Source organism: Rhineura floridana, chromosome 10 (assembly GCF_030035675.1).
Source record: "Rhineura floridana isolate rRhiFlo1 chromosome 10, rRhiFlo1.hap2, whole genome shotgun sequence".
NCBI lineage: Eukaryota > Metazoa > Chordata > Lepidosauria > Squamata > Rhineuridae > Rhineura > Rhineura floridana.
The window spans coordinates 13,253,795-13,277,997 of record NC_084489.1 but is presented as its reverse complement, the minus strand read 5'-3'; the positions used below and the strand labels follow the sequence as shown (position 1 = coordinate 13,277,997).

The 24,203-nt window shown below is 43.2% G+C and overlaps 1 protein-coding gene across 7 annotated transcripts in view; it reads left to right on the top strand.

The window, feature by feature from the left end:
• BMPER (BMP binding endothelial regulator) overlaps positions 1-24,203 on the top strand; it is a 284,815-nt gene that overhangs the window by 146,629 nt on the left and 113,983 nt on the right. For 6 of the 7 annotated variants that reach the window (XM_061587155.1, XM_061587150.1, XM_061587157.1 and 3 more), the window contains 3 exons: positions 628-737; positions 3,734-3,871; positions 9,388-9,492. In XM_061587155.1, coding sequence (XP_061443139.1) covers positions 628-737; positions 3,734-3,871; positions 9,388-9,492 — 353 coding nt within the window. The remainder of the gene's footprint in view (positions 1-627; positions 738-3,733; positions 3,872-9,387; positions 9,493-24,203) is intronic. The other variant, XM_061587151.1, reaches the window with a different exon arrangement.

Below are 24,203 nucleotides of genomic sequence, written 5' to 3'. Positions count from 1 at the left end.
TAATGTCACATGAACTGTTCTAGTGTTAAATTTTGCATTAAGCATAGTGGAGAAAAGCATGCCAGTGATTCTGAGTCTGATTCCAAAGGGGTAGGCCAAGACATATCTACTGAGCATGCTCAGTCTTAAATGAACTGTGTTTGGGTTCTCCCATTAGCATTTTTTCCTAAAGATTTTTTTGTATTTTTGAAAACCTTGGGGTTTCCTCAAGCGTACTGATACCACTTTCTTGTGTGTGTGGAACCATTTTGGCTACATAAGCAACAGCCCTTGGTGAACTGAATTTGCTGTTAGGTTTAAAATAGATCTCCACAAACAGGACTAGGAAAATTCTGTACCTGACACTCAGGAGTGCTGTTGTCAGTCACAAAAGATGGCATTGTCTTAGATGGATAAACAATCTGATGTGCTGGTGCTTTATAATTCCTCTGCTGCACAAGTTTGTGCAGATTTGTGAAAGTCATTTTATAGTCCCCTACCTTTGCCTCAGGTCGCTGTAATCTGTTCAAAACAAGTCCATTATAAATAGATTAAAATAATAAGTTGCAGATGAGCAACAGCTATCTTTGTTGACAATCAGCTCCTTTACAGCTACATTCTGTTTCTTTTCCCGTTGTTTCTCTCCAGGACAGAGGAAAGTATTTGATCTCCCATTTGGAAGCTGCCTCTTTCACAGTGATGTTTATGACAATGGAGCCTCTTTTGTGTACAACAATTGTACTAAGTGTACATGCAGGGTGAGTTGGTAGTACCCATCCTTCACGTTGTTATTTTTATGGTGCAGCAGTGATATTTGTATAGTTTGGAGGCTAGAGCACTTGTTCCTGCTGAATTGCAGATGCACCTCATCGTAAAGAAACAGGGCTCTGTGGTATTGGGCAGGCAGTTTTTGGAGGCAGAGCCTGATGTTCAAGAAAAGTTCAGTGTTCCTGGCTGTGGTCCCAGGTCCCAGTCCCCCCACATATTACATCTGTGTAGATCCTTGATTCTTACTGTGTTGCCGCAGCCTCCATTTTCTCAGGACAATAATCATTTAAAAGTACTGTGCTTAGAGTATCATAAGAAATCAAGAAAGGCTGCTTGCATCAGTGAACAACTGTTCTCAATTTCCAAGAGCAGATTTTATTTATTTAGGTATTTTTATACCGCTCTTCACCACAAAGTCACAGGGCAGTGTTCAGCCACATAAAATACAACAAAACATAATACATAATACAATCAGTTAAAACCAATTCACATAAAATACCCCATATACCCTACCCAAAATACCATGCAGACCCTCTCGGGTATTGAGATCAGCAGAGGGGGTCCTTTTTGTAGTTCTGCCACCCTCAGAAAGCATTCTCTGTGGTTACCTCTAAATTGTGAACTTCCTCTCCATAGAGGTGGTCTGGCAATTTCCCTGTATATGCTGGTCTTTGACCGAAATAAATTATTCATTCAATCTCCCTGTACAGTTTTAGGCGAATGCTGAAGACACACCTCTTTACATTGGGCTTTGATAACTGAGATGTATATTTTTAGGACCCACCCTATTTGTTGTGATTTTAGGTTGTTTTTAACCGTGTTTAATGTATTTTAAAATTGTTGTGATTCACCCTGGGACCTTTGGGTGATGGGCGGGCAATACATTTAGATGATGATGACAAGTACTACTAATATAGTGGCAGCATCATACTTTAAGGTGGCTTCGCGCATCACAACTTTCCTCTTTGAAAAGCCTGACCAAAAAGGTGTATCTTTACCAGTTGCTGAAAGAAGTACCCTGGTAGGGGCAAGGAACACCTTTGTCAGGAGGTCATTCCACAGCTGTGGAGCCATCATTGAAAAGGCTCTTCCATGGGCCCCCACACTGCACTTCTCATTCAGAGCAGGAACCACCAAGAGCATCTCACCTACTGGTTGTAATGAACAGGCAGTTTGATTCAGAGTAGGCATCACATGCAAAGGCAAACAGGTAGCTGCCCGACTGGAGGCTGTGAGGCAGCCCTCAGTGGGTTGCCTTTGCAGGTAGGGAGCTGGCAGGCAGCCATCCCGTTTCTCAACTGACCAAGGCAGAAGGGAAGGCCCTTTCTTGGTGGCCAGCACAGAAACACACTGCTTGGAGCACTCCATCCCTCCTCTGCCAGCACACCATGTTTCTTTGCCATCCCTAACCATGCATGATGTGGAACTCTTAAAGCAGGCCTGCATAACTTGTGACCTATCAAGCCAGAAGCAGGCAACCAAACAAGAAATGTGGCCTGTCAGGTTTTTGAAGGCCACCTTACAATTTGCAGTTCTAAGTAGTCAGCAAAAACAGGAGTCCTTCACGGCTGGTGCGTTGTTTTCAGCTTGGTGGATGAAACTGTGAAAACCTGCCCTAAAACTTATCCCAGGAACATAGTGGACTATGTTTATAGTGTCTGTTTATGTTTCAAAACTGCATGTATAGCTACTGAAAAGAGAAATTAAAACTTTCTTGCGCTGAAGGCCATCTTATCTCCACCACCTGAAACAGAAGTGGCAAGAATAATATGGAAATAATATGTAATCCAACCCCCATGGCCAGGAGCAGCAAGGCTTCATGAAGTGGTATAGCCTCTGCTGCTTCCATAGTCCCACCACTTGCACTGGCCAGAATGGAAGGGAGGGCAGGAAAAAATGCCTCTTCACTATATCAGCTCCCAGGTCTATTAACATCACATGATGGTAGCAGGGCCAGCTCAGGATCCAGTGGATCCTCTGCAAGCCCTGTTCCCCACCTGTGACACACCCTGTCTCAGGGGTTTATGCTGGCAGTTGCTTCCATCTGCCCACTGTTTGGGCAGGTGCATTGAGCTGCCCTCCTGCCAGTGGCAGCAAGGGAAAGTTGGGCAGGGGGCACCTACACCTCATCCAGACCCCCTCCAGCGCAGCAGATTGGGGAGGTTGGATTTCTCTTCCCATTGCATAAGTCACTCCTCAAAAGAATATTCTTGTTCGTTTCAAATGTGTTTGAAGGAACAAGGTATAGTTCCCTGTAAAGTAGCTTCAGATCTGTGCCAGGGGATATTTGTGGCTGCTACTTGAAAGGGAAGCACCAGGTTGGACATTTGCTGAGCCCCCAAGACCAGCAGAGGGCCCACTGCGCCAATAGCACATCCCAACTCTTCCAGGCTAAAAGGGTAAGCTGAGAATGAATTGGCCAAGGGCCTCCCCTGGACAGCCCCAAAGCTGCTAATAAAAGCAGTGGCCTGGTCTCTTCTGTTACCAAATTAACTCTGTCTATTCACAGCAGACTCATCCATAGCCATATGAACGATGGGAGAGAGAGAGAGAGAGAGAGATGGAAGGAACAGGGCAAGAAATTCTCACCTGCCCCTTCCACCTTCCCAGTGAGGATTTTGTCAACTAGAGAGTGGAGGGAGGATGCCAAGTGCAAGGAGGAAGCAAATGAAGAAGCTATCTCAGGGAAGCAAACCAACTATGGGCCAAGGAGTTGGCCTCGGGTTGCAAATACAAAGGAAATGAATGCAAAAACATGGTACCTGCTAAATGGTAAGAAAGCACTCCTTACAGTCATATTTCATTTAAAGCATCTATGAAAGATCAAATATATTGTACTGTCTAAACAAAGTATCAGTTTAGCAACTACCGAGTGTATTTAGTAGTCACTCAGTGATTGAGGAAGAAATCTCTTCCTTCTCCACTTATCTGCAGTCATTCTCTCTCTCTCCCTCTCTCTCTCTGTTCCTTCCTTCCTTCCATGTAGGATTCTACTGTTGTGTGTAAGAAGAAATGCTCACCTCCTGGAGACTGCCTCTCCAAAGAGCAGTGCTGCAAGGAGTGCATCTCATACGTGTCTCCTGAAGAAACGAAAGTGTGCAAGTTTGGCAGCAAGATCTTCCGGGTAATTGCCCTTAAAACAAAGGTGCCTCCCGTGGGTATCATTACAACACTTGAACAATCATCAGGTTATGATAAATTCAGAACTACGTTTTTACTTTTCAGCAGAATCCACACAATGCAGAGAGGTCCCCACGTAAAGCATGAGAATAAACATAGTAAGATTAGCTTCCATAATCTTGTAAACTGACTCCTTTCTGCTTAGACAGATAGTCGAGTTGCTGCCCTACGCTGTAAAATGTGTATAATGATGCAATTCAGCTTCTCTAGCACATCCTAACAGCTACAGAAAATACAGCAGCACAGCCAAAGCAAAAGGGAGCCTCTTCTCCCACCTCCAAGTGAGCCAGTAGGAGCTTAATTTGCCTTTCCGGATAGAGATCAGTACGCAGCTATAAGTACAGACAGTGCTTCATGGATTGGGAAGGCCATGCGGTAAACATCTACTCCTGCACTCCTCCCACCCAAGGTCATTGGGGATTCCCTCCGAAACACTTCCCATATTATTGGGCACTTGCTTGTTTTTTCAAGTGGTACAGAGTTTCTCTTCCCCAACCACTCTCTCTTGGAACTGATTTCTGTCAGCGTGTGGACCATCTGTGTGTTGAGAGATCCTGGGATCAGATGAAAAGTTAAATCCCTTATGCACACAGTATGTACCCAGCCAATGCTGCTTTTCATTAATTTGTATTCTCCCCCCTTTTTTTGCACAAAGCTGCAATGTATGTAGGTCCTAGAAACCCTGTTTATAATAAATTGAAAGGGACTACTCTTCCTTCAGTTAGTGCTTTCATACAGAAGAACCATTATGCCACCAGCTAATGGTCTCCTCCTTTACTTATACTCACACTCTCTCATACTCATACCAGAGCTTGGAAAAGTTACTTTTCCAAGCTCTGCCATATCTATATCTATGCGTGATAGAGTCCGTGTGATTTTCATATTGGCTGGGTTCCAAAAGAGCTACTTCAGGTGCACACAAAGGCCTGACTTTTTTCTTTGAAGAGCAGACTCACATGACCACGCAATACACTGCTTTTGGAACACCTTTCCGTTTCAAAAAAAGGGGATTTGAAATCTGGGGTTATGTAGGGCTGCTGTTCAAGAAGCACAAGTCTAAAGCCCACCCCCAGTTGCAGAAAATTACTCAGGCTTTGGATCCAGGCTCTTGTGCCACAGAGCAAAACAAAATGATAACATTAGGCAGTTGCTGCCCATCCTCTTACATGGCTTACTCAAAGCGTGCAATGATTCTGCGTCCCATCACTATTATTTCCTAAGGCAGTTTGGTCTATGACCGTAAATAAAAAATCATCATCATCATTTCCTAAGGCTGCATACCATTCACTTATGAGGGAGGAAGGTCCATTGAACACAGTGGCTTACTCCTAAGTAAAGATGCATAGGGTTGCACTATTATACCATTAGTTGTCACTAATTTTTTATAGTTCCGTAGGCTTTGTATTTTGTGGAAAATATCCTTTATTTTGTTTTGCCTTTAAAAGTTGCTTTTAAATTTAGGTCTGCTAATAATTATTTTTTCAAATGTCTACCACTTCTTTTGAGTTTACTGCCACAGTTTTCAAAACTAGAATTATGAGCAGAGTGATTGGAGGGGAATTCTCGGGGTTCCCCAAGTAAACCTGGGGTGTGTGTACTACTTTCTATTTCATGTTTTGCCTGCCTGCCAGGCACATGGTAAGAGTCACTTTTACATTGGGAAAAATGCTATTTGTTTGCAGGCTTGATGGGGTTGAATACTATGAGCAGGCATGATGTTACAGCGTTGGAAAGAAAAGCAGTGTGAGGCTTCATTCAGTCTCTTCCTCCCCCTCTCTTTTCAACTTCCTTTTCCCTCTTTTCCCCCCCAACTCCTCCTCTTCCTCATGACACAACATTCATTCATTTCAACCTTATACACCTGGAGGATGCTCATCTCCAGTTCTTCTGCTCTGGCTTTCTTGTCCTGTCACAAATGTTACATTCACTCTGCTGGGGCTTTTCTTGCCAAATCGTGGCCCCTGTGCTGAAGGCAACCTGTATTTTTCAATGGACAGAGCAGACTTTCAATTTTGCATGCATCTAGTCATAACTCCTCTCCATCTTGTTTTTAACATACTTTGGTACGTCTTTTGAGCCGAGAACTGTATTGTAAAATTCAGAGAAATGTGAAATTTGAAGGCTAAGTTCTGATCTGTACATTTGTCCAAAAGTGCAGATCACAACAGAATTCACAGAAATCAAATTCCTCAAGTGTCTCTATTCTTCATATTATAAAAATATTATGTAGAGAGGCAGAGGTGGGCAGACAGTGAGGAAAAATCAGGCAGCCATTTCAGGTGATAGATTTTGGTAACATTAAGAGTAGGAGACAGACAGCTCTGTCTCATGGGGCACAGTTGACTAGGAAACTGTCCTGTGAAAGTCACAATAAAGTGAATGAGTGCAAGGCAAGAGAACATGAATAATCCCAGAGGATTGTGATCCATGTTAATTATTGAGGGAATATCTTGCTGCAGCCCTGTGGATAAGTGGGAAGAAGTAGCTATTTTCTGAAAACTTTGGGTCTGGTGTTTATGGTGGTGCATACATGGCTAGATTTAGAACAAGTGTGGAGAACCTTTGGCCCTCCAGATCTTGCTGAACTACAACTCCTGTCATCTCTTGCCATTGGCCATGCTTGCTGGGGCTGAAGGAAGTTGTCGTTCAGCAACATTTAGAGGGCAAGAGGTTTCCCACACCTGCTCTAGAAATGTGTGGCCTGTTACTTTAAGAGAAGAAAGCTCTCATGCAGGAAGTGAGGACTAAAAAAAAAAGAGAGTTGCAAACTATGATAGAGAACATATGCAGTTTGTTGAGAAAAAACCTGTTAACATTTGAACTAATTAAAGGCATCTCAGTAGTTATTCACATGCAACAGTGTAGTAGTATTTTATCAAGATAGCATGTATGTGTGGAGATTGATTTGTGCTGTGATTGGAGGAAACCATGTTGTCTCAGAAAATGTAAACAGTAAGAAAATGTTTAGTGGTAGTAATTTGTTTTAATTTGTTCTAAACTGTTTTTAACAATATGTTTTGTATTGTTGTGACCTACCTTCGTACTTACTGTGAAGGGCAGGTAGTACATTTAATAATGACAACGATGACCTTTGTCGGGAGAGGGACAGGGGGAGTGTGACTCTGTTGATTCTCCTTGATCTCTCAGCTGCTTTTGATACCATCGACCATGGTATCCTTCTGGGAAGACTCACGGAGTTGGGAGTTGGGGGTACTGCTTGGCAGTGGCTCCGCTCCTACTTGGTGGGTCGCCACCAGAAGGTAGTGCTTGGGAAACATTGCTCGACACCCTGGACTCTCCATTGTGGAGTCCCGCAGGGATCAGTACTGTCCCCCATGCTTTTCAACATCTACATGAAGCCGCTGGGTGCGGTCATCAGGAGTTTTGGACTGCGTTGTCATCAGTACGCTGATGACACGCAGCTCTATTTCTCCTTTTCATCCTCCTCAGGTGAGGCTGTTAACGTGCTAAACCGTTGCCTGACCACGATAATGGACTGGATGGGAGCTAACAGACTGAAGCTCAATCCAGACAAGACTGAGACGCTGTTGGTGAGTGCCTTCTCTGCTCAGATGGTGGATGTTCATCCTGTTCTTGATGGGGTTACACTCCCCTTGAAGGAACAGGTTCGTAGCTTGGGAGTTCTTTTCGATCCTTCCCTGTCTCTTGAGGCCCAGGTGGCCTCGGTGGCACGGAATGCTTTTTACCATCTTCGATTGGTAGCCCAGCTACGTCCCTATCTGGACAGTGTCGACCTCGCTTCAGTTGTTCATGCTCTGGTAACTTCTAGATTGGACTACTGCAACGCGCTCTACGTGGGGCTGCCCTTGAAGACTGTTCGGAAACTACAGCTAGTCCAGAATGCAGCGGCCAGATTGTTGACGCGGACCAGAAGGTCCGCTCATATAACACCTGTTCTGGCCCGTCTGCACTGGCTTCCTATTTGTTTCCGGGCTAGATTCAAAGTGCTGGTTTTGACCTATAAAGCCCTACACGGCATGGGACCGCAATACCTGGTGGAACGCCTCTCCCAATATGAACCTACCTGTACACTACGCTCAACATCTAAGGCCCTCCTCCGAGTACCATCCCATCGAGAGGCTCGGAGGGTGATGACTAGAACCAGGGCCTTTTCAGTAGTGGCCCCCAAACTGTGGAACAGTCACCCTGATGAGGTGCGCCTGGCGCCGACGCTACTATCTTTTCGGCGCCAGGTGAAAACCTTTTTATACTCCCAGGCATTTTAAAGTGTATTTTAAACAGCATTTCCGTATTTTGGATGTTGTTTGGTTCGTTATTGTTTGTTTGTTTTTTATTATTTATTGTATTTATTGTATTTATATATTGTGCTTGTTTTTATCTTTTTGTACACCGCCCAGAGAGCTTTCGGGCTTAGGGCGGTATATAAATTAAACTAAATAAAATAAATAAATAAATAAACAACAACTGTAATAATTCTAAGATGATGGCAATAGTAGAATTTAACTGTGTGACCATAGAGATTGTCACAACTAAAAGCAGTTAAAACAAATTACATAATTGCAAATTACATAAAGAAAAGTGAATACAGTTCTTAAATATTTTTAACAACAGTATAAAAAAGAATGTTACGGATTTTTTTTAAAAAAAATGTGTATCTTCATTATACTCCGGACTACACAGATCCATAACATGTCCACTTTGTCTCTGTTTTGTTCCTATCTGCCCCACCTTCATTTCATTCCATTAAATTGAAGGCTTCCATATGCTGGCTATAAAAGCAGTACTGCTGGACCATTAATGTTAGAGAATGCTTTAGGAACTTCATTTGGCCCATGCAGTTCATAAGGCAGGAAGCCATGGCATTTCTGAAGCAACACTTTGGAGTAATAGAGCTCTGTACCTGCTAGAATTTGGGCAATCCTTGCTCTGTATCTGTTATAAGCATTTTCAGATGTTTAATGGATCTCATGTCTGCCTTAGCACTGTAAATAATCCAAAATTGAATTCAGTATTAAGTACATTCCTGAACTGAATGAGAATGATGCCACGTCTGGGAATAAATTTGCAGTGTCCTGGCATCTTTATCAAATACTTTCATGTGCAATAACTTAAACATGCCAACCACAGTGGCCACATTGAATCAAATTTTTATAATTATGTTATCCCAAATGAGACAATTATGATATTGTGTGATCACAACTGGAACACTTTTCAGGAGAAAACGCAACTAATCAGGCTGTTGATAGAAAATTCTGTGTCTTCATTAAGTGTAGAATAACATTTCTTTATCTGGAAGGATCAGAATGAAAAACTATTCCTGATGTGCTTCCAAACTTTATCCAACTGGGTAGAGACGGACACCTCATAAGTGATTTAGACTAAACAATGACATAACCTTGTATAACAGGATGATGCATTACTGGGACAGCTTCCTTGTTCTGCCCCAGCTGATGGCTATATCATGTTCTCCTTCTGCAGGATGGGGAGATGTGGCCCTCCATTAACTGCACCATCTGTGCTTGTGTGAAAGGCAAGACTGAGTGTCGCAAGAAGCAGTGCATTCCAGTCAGCAGCTGCCCTCATGTGAGTGTAATACTGACTTTGCTTTTTCTTTCTCCTGTCTCTAAACTGATACGGCTTTTCAGTAGAAATCTTGGCAGTCTTGATGCATGCAGACTTGGGAACAGGAGAACCATAAGAAGACTCCAAATTCTCTGGCAGCGTTGAATATTAAGGACAAGACAGCATTCCCCTCCCTTTGCTGTTTCTTCTGTTTCCTCTGCTTTCCTGTGGACATTTGTTTCTGAACCAGTGAGTTTTCCAGTCCCATTTTTACATCAACCATTGCTCTTTCCTTCCATGCTTGGTATCTTTCTCTCTTTTTCTCCCTCTCTTCAGCTTGCCTTCAATGGGTATGTTGGGCCACAGGCATGGTTATTTGTTTAATAAGTATCCCTTTAAAAATGTTTGGAGCTAACTAGATATTCTTGGAAGTATGCCCTACTGACTTCAGTGGAATTTGCCTGCATGCAGCATGCTAAAGACTGTAGTGTATGTTTATAGCTACTACAGGTGGGGATGGATGAAGAAACAGATTGTCATAGTCTTGATATAGGGCTAGTTGACACATGTAGCAGCACTGTTGAATTTTCTGTAAACTAATGTACTCAGATTTGCAGTCATCCATGTTTGCATGGAGAAAGCAGCATATTTGTCCGCAAATGTGTGGTGAATATAGTATTTAGGGTATGCAATTATGCACTATTGCTGTAATTATCATGATTATTTTACATAATGTATTTGTGAGTGACATTCCTTTTTCCCTTTTCTAAATCAAGGCAGCTCACAACATATATAAAAACTATAAAACACTATATAAAATATCAGTAAAGCGCTACCATAACAAAAACAACAGTAACATAATTAAGCCCCTGCCTAGTTTCTATATTAATCTGCATATAATCTTGCAATGCAAATAGGGTAATGGAATCCTGCTAGATTAGGATCATTTTAGAAACTTCTCAAAAACACTTTTTCTGGTGCTCCTCCTTACGGGAATTACAAAAGGAAAACTATAGTACTATGTTCCTCTTATACTCTTGGGAACTTTATTGTACCTCGGTGTCCATGGTTATCTGCTTGTGTCTTTTATATCTTATTCTGTGCTCAAGAAAGAAGGGTGTGATCTCACAAAAATAATAATTGGGCTGCTTCACAGTATTTTCAGTGAGAGTTCTTTAGAGCCATGAAACATAAAAGCATCATGTCATCAGCCATAATGGATTCCATCCTCTAAAGCAGCCTCATATTACTTCTAAGCAAAAATCACTTCCTGTTGATTTTGAGTTAAGGCTGCTTAAGTAAACTAATACTAATCTTTATTTTTAGGGATGGGGTGGGGGGTGAAGCTATAACAGTACATTTGAATACATTTCACTATTGAAAAATATGTGCAAATGAGAGGCTAATTTTATAAGCAATCTATTAACACTAGTTTGTAATGAATGTTTATAGAAAAGTCACCATATGCGTTCCGGTGATAAGGTTCATTGTATGAGGCAGTCAAGGTCACTGTGGTTTGTTAAGAACATAAGAACATAAGAAGAGCCTGCTGGATCAGGCCAGTGGCCCATCTAGTCCAGCATCCTGTTCTCACAGTGGCCAACCAGGTGCCTGGGGGAAGCCCGCAAGCAGGACCCGAGTGCAAGAACACTCTCCCCTCCTGAGGCTTCCGGCAACTGGTTTTCAGAAGCATGCTGCCTCTGACTAGGGTGGCAGAGCACAGCCATCACGGCTAGTAGCCATTGATAGCCCTGTCCTCCATGAATTTGTCTCATCTTCTTTTAAAGCCATCCAAGCTGGTAGCCATTACTGCATCTTGTGGGAGCAAATTCCATAGTTTAACTATGCGCTGAGTAAAGAAGTACTTCCTTTTGTCTGTCCTGAATCTTCCAACATTCAGCTTCTTTGAATGTCCACAAGTTCTAGTATTATGAGAGAGGGAGAAGAACTTTTCTCTATCCACTTTCTCAATGCCATGCATAATTTTATACACTTCTATCATGTCTCCTCTGACCCGCCTTTTCTCTAAACTAAAAAGCCCCAAATGCTGCAACCTTTCCTCGTAAGGGAGTCGCTCCATCCCCTTGATCATTCTGGTTGCCCTCTTCTGAACCTTTTCCAACTCTAGAATATCCTTTTTGAGATGAGGCGACCAGAACTGTACACAGTATTCCAAATGCGGCCGCACCATAGATTTATACAACGGCATTATGATATCGGCTGTTTTATTTTCAATACCTTTCCTAATTATTGCTAGCATGGAATTTGCCTTTTTCACAGCTGCCGCACACTGGGTCGACATTTTCATCGTGCTGTCCACTACAACCCCGAGGTCTCTCTCCTGGTCGGTCACCGCCAGTTCAGACCCCATGAGCGTATATGTGAAATTAAGATTTTTTGCTCCAATATGCATAATTTTACACTTGTTTATATTGAATTGCATTTGCCATTTTTCTGCCCATTCACTCAGTTTGGAGAGGTCTTTTTGGAGCTCTTCGCAATCCCTTTTTGTTTTAACAACCCTGAACAATTTAGTGTTGTCAGCAAACTTGGCCACTTCACTGCTCACTCCTAATTCTAGGTCATTAATGAACAAGTTGAAAAGTACAGGTCCCAATACCGATCCTTGAGGGACTCCACTTTCTACAGCCCTCCATTGGGAGAACTGTCCGTTGATTCCTACTCTCTGCTTTCTGCTTCTTAACCAATTCCTTATCCACAAGAGGACCTCTCCTCTTATTCCATGACTGCTAAGCTTCCTCAGAAGCCTTTGGTGAGGTACCTTGTCAAGCGCTTTTTGAAAGTCTAAGTACACTATGTCCACTGGATCACCTCTATCTATATGCTTGTTGACACTCTCAAAGAATTCTAATAGGTTACTGAGACAGGACTTTCCCTTGCAGAAGCCATGCTGGCTCTGCTTCAGCAAGGCTTGTTCTTCTATGTGCTTAGTTAATCTAGCTTTAATAATACTTTCTACCAGTTTTCCAGGGACAGAAGTTAAGCTAACTGGCCTGTAATTTCCGGGATCCCCTCTGGATCCCTTTTTGAAGATTGGTGTTACATTTGCCACTTTCCAGTCCTCAGGCACGGAGGAGGACCCAAGGGACAAGTTACATATTTTAGTTAGCAGATCAGCAATTTAACATTTGAGTTCCTTGAGAACTCTCGGGTGGATGCCATCCGGGCCCGGTGATTTGTCAGTTTTTATATTGTCCATTAAGCTTAGAACTTCCTCTCTCGTTACCACTATTTGTCTTAGTTCCTCAGAATCCCTTCCTGCAAATGTTAGTTCAGGTTCAGGGATCTGCCCTATATCTTCCACTGTGAAGACAGATGCAAAGAATTTATTTAGCTTCTCTGCAATCTCCTTATCGTTCTTTAGTACACCTTTGACTCCCTTATCATCCAAGGGTCCAATTGTCTCCCTAGATGGTCTCCTGCTTTGAATGTATTTATAGAATTTTTTGTTGTTGGTTTTTATGTTCTTAGCAATGTGCTCCTCAAATTCTTTTTTAGCATCCCTTATTGTCTTCTTGCATTTCTTTAGCCAGAGTTTGTGTTCTTTTTTATTTTCTTCATTCGGACAAGACTTCCATTTTCTGAAGGAAGACTTTTTGCCTCTAAGAGCTTCCTTGACTTTGCTCGTTAACCATGCTGGCATCTTCTTGGCCCTGGCGGTACCTTTTCTGATCTGCGGTATGCACTCCAGTTGAGCTTCTAATATAGTGTTTTTAAACAACTTCCAAGTATTTTCGAGTGATGTGACCCTCTGGACTTTGTTTTTCAGCTTTCTTTTTACCAATCCCCTCATTTTTGTGAAGTTTCCTCTTTTGAAGTCAAATGTGACGGTGTTGGATTTTCTTGGCAATTGGCCAGTTACATGTATGTTTAATTTAATAGCACTGTGGTCACTGCTCCCAATCGGTTCAACAACACTTACATCTCGCACCAGGTCCCGGTCCCCACTGAGGATTAAGTCCAGGGTTGCCGTCCCTCTGGTCGGTTCCATGACCAACTGGTCTAGGGAATAGTCATTTAGAATATCTAGAAACTTTGCTTCTTTGTCATGACTGGAACACATATGCAGCCAGTCTATGTCCGGGTAGTTGAAGTCACCCATTACTACCACATTTCCTAGTTTGGATGCTTCCTCAATTTCATATCTCATCTCAAGGTCTCCCTGAGCATTTTGATCAGGGGGACGATAGATCGTTCCCAGTATTAAGTCCCTCCTGGGGCACGGTATCACCACCCACAACGATTCTGTGGAGGAGTCTGCCTCTTCTGGGGTTTCGAGCTTGCTGGATTCAATGCCTTCTTTCACGTATAGAGCGACTCCGCCACCAATACGTCCTTCCCTGTCCTTCCGATATAGTTTATATCCAGGGATAACCGTATTCCACTGGTTTTCTCCATTCCACCAGGTCTCGGTTATGCTCACTATATCAATGCTCTTCTCTAAGACCAAGCACTCCAGTTCTCCCATCTTGGTTCGGAGGCTCCTAGCATTAGCGTACAGGCACTTGTAAGCAGTGTCTCTCTTCAAGTGTCTTTGGCACTTGTGGTTAGGCCTGTGGTAATTTTGCTCTTCTGAATTTATATCCTGTGCCCCTGCTCTCACAATGCCTACTTCTAGGCCTACCCCTTTTAAAATTTCATCATTTCTTTGGTTTTTATCCCAGGGGGGAGGTTTATTCCGAACCGGACCTTTCTCAGCTCCTGTCGGGTTTCCCCCCTCAGTCAGTTTAAAAGCTGCTCTGCTACCTTTTTAATTTTAAGTGCCAGCAGTCTGGTTCCATTCTGGTTCAAGTGGAGCCCGTCCCTTTTGTACAGGCCCGGCTTGTCCCAAAATGTTCCCCAGTGCCTAACAAATCCAAACCCTTCCACCCGACACCATCGTCTCGTCCACGCATTGAGACTGCGAAGCTGGGCCTGTCTGGCTGGTCCTGCGCGTGGAACTGGTAGCATTTCAGAGAAAGCCACCTTGGAGGTCCTGGCTTTCAGCATCCTACCTAGCAACCTAAATTTTGCTTCCAGGACCTCACGGCTGCATTTCCCCATGTCTTTGGGGCCAACGTGCACCACGACCACTGACTCCTTCCCAGCACTGTCTACCAAACTATCTAAACGACGGGCGATATCCGCAGCCTTCGCACCAGGCAGGCAAAACACCTTGCGGTCTACACACCCATCACACACCCCACTGTCTATGTTCCTAATGATCGAATCACCCACTACAAGGATCCCTCCACCCCCTGGAGATATATCCTCGGCACAAGAGGATAGCTGCTCATCCCCCAAGGAATGGGTCCCTTCTAAGGGATCGTTTCCCTCTTCCTCAGCTGGATGCTCTCCTTCCCCGAGACCATCGTTCTCCATGATAGCAGGAGAGCTATCATCGTTGGAGTGGGACACAGCTATAACGTCCCTGAAGGCCTTCTCCACACACATCTCTGCCTCTCTCAGCTTTTCCAGGTCCGCCACCTTGGCCTCAAGGAAATGAAGTCGTTCCCGGAGAGCCAGGAGCTCATTGCACCGAGAGCATACCCACGACTTCTGTCCAACAGGCAGATAGTCGTACATGCTGCAGGCGGTGCAAAACACTGGAAAGCCCCCACACCCCTGCTGGCTTCTTACCTGCATAGTTTTGTTTAAGGTTTATTACGTCAATGGGTTGGAGACTGCGGTTTAGTTGAGGTCAGGGAACAGACGGGCAGAGTGGGGGGCCCTGGCCTCCTCGCCCTGCTGCCGAACTCGCTCTGCTGCTTAACTCGCCTTGACGCTTTGTCAGCTGGGGCTCCCTCTAGCTCGTGGAGCAGGCTCCCTCGCTAGGGTGCTCTGACTTTATATGTGTGGCTGGTTCCTCCCAGCTACTGCTGCCAGCCAATGATGTGTTACTTGAGGCTGATGGCTATCAGCTGGGGCTTAACTCTTTAGTATTCTCTCAGGCTTCCTTCCTTCCTGAGCGAGGGGTGGGGCTGTTTAAGCTTTTGGCTCCTTTTAATCTAATCAAGGGGCTGCGCCTTCCAGGCAAGTCTTTTGTGTTTGTTGTTTTCCCACCTAGAACAGCCTGACCTTTCTTTAACCTAGGGAAACAGAGCTTGTGGTTGTGTTTCAGGAAGGCTGAAGCTGCCCTTTTTAGCAAGGACTGAGCTGACTCTCTCCCTGTATGTGTCAGTGGAGTTTCCTTTTCCCCCTTCTCTCCGACTGGAATTTAGCCTTGTTTACAGTGTCCCCTGAAGCTTTCCTGCTAGGGTGGTGTTGAAAACTAGCTTTCTATGGGCTTCCTTCTCCTAGGATCTGTCTCCTAAGATATAGGTTGTTGCCAGGGTTGGTCCTGCTGAGATACCAGAAATTTTAAAATAAAAAGTTGGCAACTCTTAATTGTTCCACACGGGTTTCACAGGGAAAACTGAAAGGGATATTACTATTGGGGATGTCAAGTTACTTCCTCCTCTAGGATGCCGACCTTAACATGGTGAGGGGGTTTGAGAGTGTTGAAGAAGCTGAGAGCAATGCCATCAGGAGTCTAGACCAAGAGGCGGAATGCTCAAAGCTGAGACACCAAACTAAGATGCATCCAGACTCAGAGGAAGGCAGTGGTAAACCACCTCTGAATACCTCTTACCATGAAAACCCTATGAACAGAGTATCCAAAATGCAACATGAGATAGTGCTGGAAGATGAGACCCCCAGGTCAGATGGCACTCAACAAGCTACTGGGGAAGAACAGTGGACAAGTATGAGTAGTGCTGTGACTAATGATGCAACTGGGTCAAAGCTGAATGAAAGCCCAGAGGCTGATATGCACAGATGCGAAAAGTGGGTTCGGAGTTGTATGATGTACACAATAGGAACATGGAATGTGAGAAGCATGAACCAGAAATTGTCAAGCAAGAAATGGAACACATCAACATTATAATACTTGGCGTGAGTGAATTAAAATGGATGGGAATGGGACACTTTCAGTCAGGCAACTACAAAATATTTTATGCAGGAAATGAGAAATTAAGAAGAAATGGGGTTGCTTTAATAGTGAGAAGTGATGTAGCAAAAGCAATTAGGAGCTATAATGCAAGGTCTGAGCGAGTTATATCAATGAGATTTAACGGGAAACCTATCAACATTACCATCATCCAAGTCTGTGCTCCAATGGCAAACGCAGAAGAAAAAAAATTGGAGAGATTGTACGCAGAAGTACAGGAAGAAATTAATCACACACCAAAACGATGTGCTGATAATCATGGGGGACTGGAATGCAGAAGTAGGGAACAGAGAAGAACTAGGAATTGTGGAGAAATGGGGCTTAGGAGACAGAAATGAAGCAGGAGAAAGGCTTATTGAATTCTGTGATGCCAATAATTTGTTTGTTGCAAACACATTTTTTGAGCAACCAAAAAGACGACTGTACACATGGACATCACCAATTGGTCAATATAGGAATCAAATTGATTATATTATTGGAAGCAGAAGATGGATAAGTTCCATACTTTCTGCGAATACAAGACCAGGAGCAGACTGCAGTACAGATCATGAACTGGTAATATCGAAAATTATGATTGCTTTGTTGTTCTTCTTTACCTTTACTCTAAGCCAGCCTTTCCCAACCAGTGTGCCTCCAGATGTTGTTGGACCAACTCCCATCTTCCTGACCATTGGCAATGCAAAAACAAAAACAAAAAACAAAAAGCGATTGTGAAGAGCTCCAAAAAGATCTCTCCAAACTGAGTGAATGGGCGGAAAAATGGCAAATGCAATTCAATATAAACAAGTGTAAAATTATGCACATATACGCTCATGGGGTCTGAACTGGCGGTGACCGACCAGGAGAGAGACCTCGGGGTTGTAGTGGACAGCGCAATGAAAATGTCGACCCAGTGTGCGGCAGCTGTGAAAAAGGCAAATTCCATGCTAGCAATAATTAGGAAAGGTATTGAAAATAAAACAGCCGATATCATAATGCCGTTGTATAAATCTATGGTGCGGCCGCATTTGGAATACTGTGTACAGTTCTGGTCGCCTCATCTCAAAAAGGATATTCTAGAGTTGGAAAAGGTTCAGAAGAGGGCAACCAGAATGATCAAGGGGATGGAGCGACTCCCTTACGAGGAAAGGTTGCAGCATTTGGGGCTTTTTAGTTTAGAGAAAAGGCGGGTCAGAGGAGACATGATAGAAGTGTATAAAATTATGCATGGCATTGAGAAAGTGGATAGAGAAAAGTTCTTCTCCCTCTCTCATAATACTAGAACTTGTGGACATTCAAAGAAGCTGAATGTTGGAAGATTCAGGACAGACAAAAGGAAGTACTTCTTTACTCAGCGCATAGTTAAACTATGGAATTTGCTCCCACAAGATGCAGTAATGGCCACCAGCTTGGATGGCTTTAAAAGAAGATGAGACAAATTCATGGAGGACAGGGCTATCAATGGCTACTAGCCGTGATGGCTGTGCTCTGCCACCCTAGTCAGAGGCAGCATGCTTCTGAAAACCAGTTGCCGGAAGCCTCAGGAGGGGAGAGTGTTCTTGCACTCGGGTCCTGCTTGCGGGCTTCCCCCAGGCACCTGGTTGGCCACTGTGAGAACAGGATGCTGGACTAGATGGGCCACTGGCCTGATCCAGCAGGCTCTTCTTATGTTCTTATGTTCTTAATGCTGGCTGAGGCTGATGGGAGTTGTGGTCCAACAACATCTGGAGGCACACTGGTTGGGAAAGACTGCTCTAAGCTGTGGAGCCCTGTTTGCACATTGGTACACCAGTGAGCTAAGGGTAATGAAACAGGCTGGACGACATGACAACATGACAGCGACAATTCTGGATAACAATGGCTTTCAGAGCGATCTATTCAGAGTCAGATAAGGCGTAAAACAGGGATGTGTCATTGCCCGTAGCTTATTTGCTATCTTCATTGCTATGATTCTACACCTCATTGAGGGGAAATTTCCTACTGGTGTGGAAATCATATATCGAACAGATGGAAAGCTTTTTAATCCCAGTAGGCTGAAAGCAAAAAGTAAGGTAATGTCAACCTTTGTCGTAGAACTTCAATATGCCGATGATAATGTAGTCTTCGCACATTCAGAGAAAGATCTTCAAACTATCCTAAATGTCTTTGCAGAAGCATATGGAAAGCTTGGGCTCTCAACTTAATATTAAAAAAAACACAAAGTGCTTCATCAACAGGTGCGAACTAGTCCCTCTGTAGCACCATCAATCCAGCTTAATGGTGTGATGCTGGAGAACGTTGATCACTGCCCCTATCTTGGCAGCTATCTTTCTGTAAAAGCTGACATCGGTGCTGAAATTCAACATCGTCTGAGCTCTTCGAGTGCTGCATTCTCCCGAATGAAGCATAGAATGTTCGAGGATCGGGATATTTGCAGGGAGACCAAAATGCTTATTTACAAAGCCATTATACTATCAACCTTACTGTACGCCTGTGAAACATGGACCCTTTATAAACGCCACTCCCAACTTCTTGAAAGATTCCACCAACGCTGCTTCCGGAAAATTCTGCAAATTACTTGGAAGACAGACGGACTAATGTTAGCACTTTGGAAGAAGCAAAGACTACCAGTGTTGAAACAAGGATCCTTCAACATCAACTTTGCTGGACTGGCTATGTTGCTCAAATGCCTGATCACCGTCTTCCAAAGCAGCTACTTTACTACCAACTTAAGGATGGAAAACAGAATATTGGTGGACAGCAAAAGAGGTTTAAAGATGTTCTTAAAACAAATCTAAAAAAAATGTAAGATGAACATCAAGAACTGGGAAGTCTTGGCCCGTGAACGTCCCAAATGGAGGTTGGCTATTATCAAAGGTGCTGTGGACTTCAAAGAAGCACAAATACAGGGAGAAAGGGACAAATGAGCTAAGTGGAAGGCACGTCAAACAAATCTCCATTGTGACCATCTTCCATCTGGAAACCCATATCCTCACTGTGGGGATTAACCTTTAAAACCCTGTCCGGTTTCGGCCCAGTTTACCTGAAAGAGCGCCTCCACCACCACCAATTATGCCGCCCAACTAGATCAGCCACACAAGGCTTTCTCTCAATCCCGCCAACCAAAACAGCTAGGTTGGTGGGTACTAAGGAGAGAGCCTTTTCTGTGGTGGCCCCCACTCTCTGGAACTCCCTCCCATGTGATCTTCGACATGCCCCTTCCCTAGATGTATTCTGCAAGGCCCTGAAGACGTGGCTATTCCAACAGGACTTTGAGGTCCTTGGGATGGGTAAATCTCCATGATTTTGTCATCTATCGTATGCTGCTAAAATAATTGTTTTATATATGTATTGATGACTGTCCAGTATTTATTTTATCTACTGTTATTAACGTGACTCCATTTGATATTATTGTATTTTATTTCATTTTAATGTACGCCGCCTAGAGTGGCTAATTGCCAGATAGGCGACACACAAATTAATTATTATTATTATTATTATTATTATTATTATTATCCAGAATTGGCCTCCACGGTCACTTATGGACCCACTGTTAAAGACCTTATCTTGGAAGACAATCTTACTCTGCTACAAGTGATTGCCAATAAATGAATGAATGGAAAAAAATGAATGAATGAATGACTTTGGACGCATAATAAGAAGACATGATTCACTAGAAAAGACAATAATGTGGGGAAAACAGAAGGGAGTAGAAAAAGAGGAAGACCAAACAAGAGATGGATTGATTCCATAAAGGAAGCCACAGACCTGAACTTACAAGATCTGAACAGGGTAGTTTATAACAGATGCTATTGGAGGTTGTTGATTCATAGGGTCGCCATAACTCAAAATCAACTTGAAGGCACATAACAACAACAACAAATTACTTGCCTTAGCATAATTGTAAGGCTGTTTGGTAGTAATGTGGCTATGTAGTGTTGCTAAGTGGGACCTGCAATATACAAAATATTTCAGCGTGAAGTGTTCCAGCCAACCAGCCATGCTGTCTTCCATTCAACTTCCTCTCCCTTCTGGTTTTCTGTCCTTCTCCGCCCTCATTTGGGCTCCCCCATACCTGACAATATCACCCTTTTGTGCATGGGTGGTGCTGTTTTAGCTACATAAAAAGCAGCACTTGGAGAATTAAGAATGATGATGCAGTGTTAACTCTTAGGTTTGCTGGTATATCCCTTAAAAGTGTTGAGAAAGAACTATGAGTGTTAATATGTCTACTAATCTTGGCACAACTAGTAATTTTTCTGAGTATCCCCCCCCCCAATGCTTTCCCCTGAATAATAATGAATCAATTCCCGATTAGGGATATGTAGGTCCTGGTACATCCCAATAATGTTTGTGAAGAAGGGCCATGGCTCAGTGGCACAACACATGACTTGCACACAAAACGTTTCAAGTTCAAGTCCTGGAATCTCCAGGTAGAGCTGGGAGTGCCCCAAGTCTGAAACCCTGGAGAGCTGGTGCAGGTCAATTTAGAAACTACTGTGCTAGGTCGATGAAGGAGCTGACTCGTTATAAGGCAGTTTGCTATGTTCATTATGAAGTTTGCATACAGAATGAACAGAAGCCCCGAGGTCTAAACAATTCCATGACTGCTGTGCTTCTTTCTTTGATGACTCTGCGGGAAGGGCAAGATTTGTGTTACACATCTCGGTAAAATAACTGTGGGGGGGGCGGGCCCCATTGTGCCACCCTGGGCTCCTTTGGGAAAGAATCTCTTCATCATCATCATCATGTGCCCAGGGCCTTGATGTCTGAAGGGGCCTAGAGACCTCTTGCAAGGCTCAGCCATTTCAGTTTTTCCTGGGTCCATTTTGGATACCCAGGCTGATTAGTCAAATGTGTGATATGGGTCTGCAAACAGGCTGCCAGCATCCTGCTTGTAGGCTTCTGCATTCAGCAGCAACTCTAGACTTACGCTATTTTGTATACAGTATTTTGATGGATTTATTCTGGGAATACATTTTGAACCTATGAATTTTAGCGTCAGATTTATTCAAGGCGTGTGTCCCATGCCTAACACAGACAGCACTAATTTTTTATACACATCTGCTATTCTTACAAACAAACAAAAAGAAAAGTTGCTGGTCACATTCCAGTGCCAAATGAAGCACAAAACAACAGCTGTTGCTGCTGTTGCACAATGGAATACCACCAACAACAAAATCCTCTTTAGTTTTGTCTTTTAAAATGAAGTATAAAAAGAAAGAAAAGGTTAAAACGTGATATAAAACTGAAACTCTCATAAAAAGATGGGAAGAATAAAAGATCCTACAAAACTCATAGAATCTCAAATGAGGTCTGCTTATAAATATTCATGGACAAAATTGGAACTGCATCTCATTGGCCACTCCTAAGGGAGTGCTAAGGAACTCTAGCCGCACATGTTAGTAATAATGGACTTCCTTATTCTACAAGACAAAAACAGAATCCCATGCTGGGATGGTGGCTCAAGTAACCAGCCATAGAAGGATGGCTGGCAGACCCTAATTTTGCTTGAATCCCTGCCACTTCCAGCTTGGATGATGGCTGCAGCCCTTCTACAAAAAACTGAGGTAAGACTGTCCAGTGCAACTGGGGATGGGTGAGAATTTTGATTCAGTTCACATTTCAAGCAGAATTGATCAAATTCGCACTTTCCGAAACAATATGAGATCTGAAACACAGCCATCCTTCGAAATTCGCAGTTATTAGAATATTGGGATGCAGTTGGGATGCAGATGTAAGCAACACTTACAAAAATGCATATATTAGGGGAAAGTGGGCATAAAAAAAGTATACATGAGTGAAAATAACATGCCCAAAGGCGTGAAATGATGACAGATGGTTTGCAAAAATGTGTCCCTTTGTCAAAAATGCCTATAAAAATGTGTTCATTTGGAGAAATTCGCACTAAAATGGTGGAGAATTTTCATGAGGATTTTTTTTTAATAAAAATTGCAGATTGCTGCAGATATTTAGACCTGAATCTAATATTAGAAAAGTGAGAAACTGAGAGAACTGGAATTGACAGATCTTTCCATCCGTACATCTGTGCTAGTATAGTTTGCCCAAACATTTCTCTGTGGTTGTAATGACTAGAGGTTTATGGGAGGGGTGGGTTGTAGCGCTCTTACTGAAAGAACATGAAGGCGATTTATTTATTGCCCTGTGAGGAGAGACTGAAAGAACTGGGCATGTTTAGCCTTGAGAAGAGAAGACAGAGGGGAGATACGACAGCACTCTTCAAGTACTTGAAAGGTTGTTACACAGAAAGAGGGCCAGGATCTCTTCTCAGTTGTCCCAGAGAGCAGGACTTGGAATAATGGGCTCAAGTTACAGGAAGACAGAGTTCGATTGAACATTAAAAAAAACCTTCCTAAATGTTAGAGCAGTACAACAATGGAGCCAGTTACCGAGGGGGGGGGTGGCCTCTCCAACACTACAGGCATTACAGAGGCAATTGGAGAGCCACCTGTTGGATATGCTTTAACCTGGATTCCTGCATTGAGCAGGAAGTTGGACTCAATGGCCTTACAGGCCCCTTCCAACTCTACTATTTTATGATTCTGTGAAAAGGCACTTTATATTGAAGGAAGCAACTTTTTTTGTCTTGCCAAAAGCTCAGTGCAAAATGAGAGCACATTGGCTGCTCGCATGGGCACCAAATTGTGAATGTTGTCAAAACTAGGCAGGCAGGGCTAAAGACCTGTTTAAATCCTACTTGCCTGCTTGGCATTCCTTTTATATTTCATTTTTTTCTTATCTGCTTTTCCTTCTAGGAGCTCAGGTGATGCCTTCCCAACAGCCTTATGAGGAAGGTTAGGCTGAGAGACTGGCTAGTCTAATATCCAAGGTTACCAAGCTTTATGATTGAGTGGTGATTTAAACCTGGGTCTCCCAAACCCACGTCCAACACCCTATATCATACTGGCTCTGAAGGCAGGGTTTAATGAATGGCTTCAATACCAGGGCTTAGCCCTGGAAAATAAATAAAATGGTAACATAGAAGGATGTGCTTCTGAGTATGTGCAGAAGATATTTCATCACTACTGGATAACCACAGCTTAGCACACTAAAAGTGAATACAATGACATAGTATGTGCTAAGCTGGTAATCCTCCAAATGAGGCAGAGAATTTGTATGTATCCTATTAGAAATCCAGGGAAGCAAGCAGATGATAAAAAAAAAATGTCCACACCACTTAGAAGGACAACAGAAGGATGGCTAGCTTACAAGTGGTTACAAAAGTAAAGCTTCCAGGCAGAGATGAGCCTGGCATATCTTAGTGCTGGTTTTAATCTTTACAGTCCTCTACTTGCAACCTTGACTCCTGAAGGATTGTTTCTTCCCTCATCTGTTCCTTGAGGTCATCACCTGGGGCCCTTCTCTCAGTGCCCCTGCCAAATGAGTTATAGCAGATACAGTAGCTGTGGGTGAAAGGCCCTTTTCACTAGCAGCACGCTAGCTGTGGAATGCCCTCCTGGAGGTCCACCTACTGCCTACTTCAGTGTCTTTTCAGCACCTGGCAAAGACGTTTCTGTTCCCACAGGCTTTGTAATTTAAGTGGTGGTATTACTCTGTGATTTCTTATTGTTCTGGTTTATGTTTTTAATTGATTTAATACTGAGGAGCTGTGTTCCTCTGCTCTCTGTTTTTAAAGTCGTCTTTTTGACTCCAGAGTTGTGTTTTATTTACTACACTTTATGGTGTGTGTTATCTTGTAAGCTGCCCAGAGGACTTCTGTTATAGGACAATCTATACAAAGTATTATAAAAATTAAAAAAAGAAT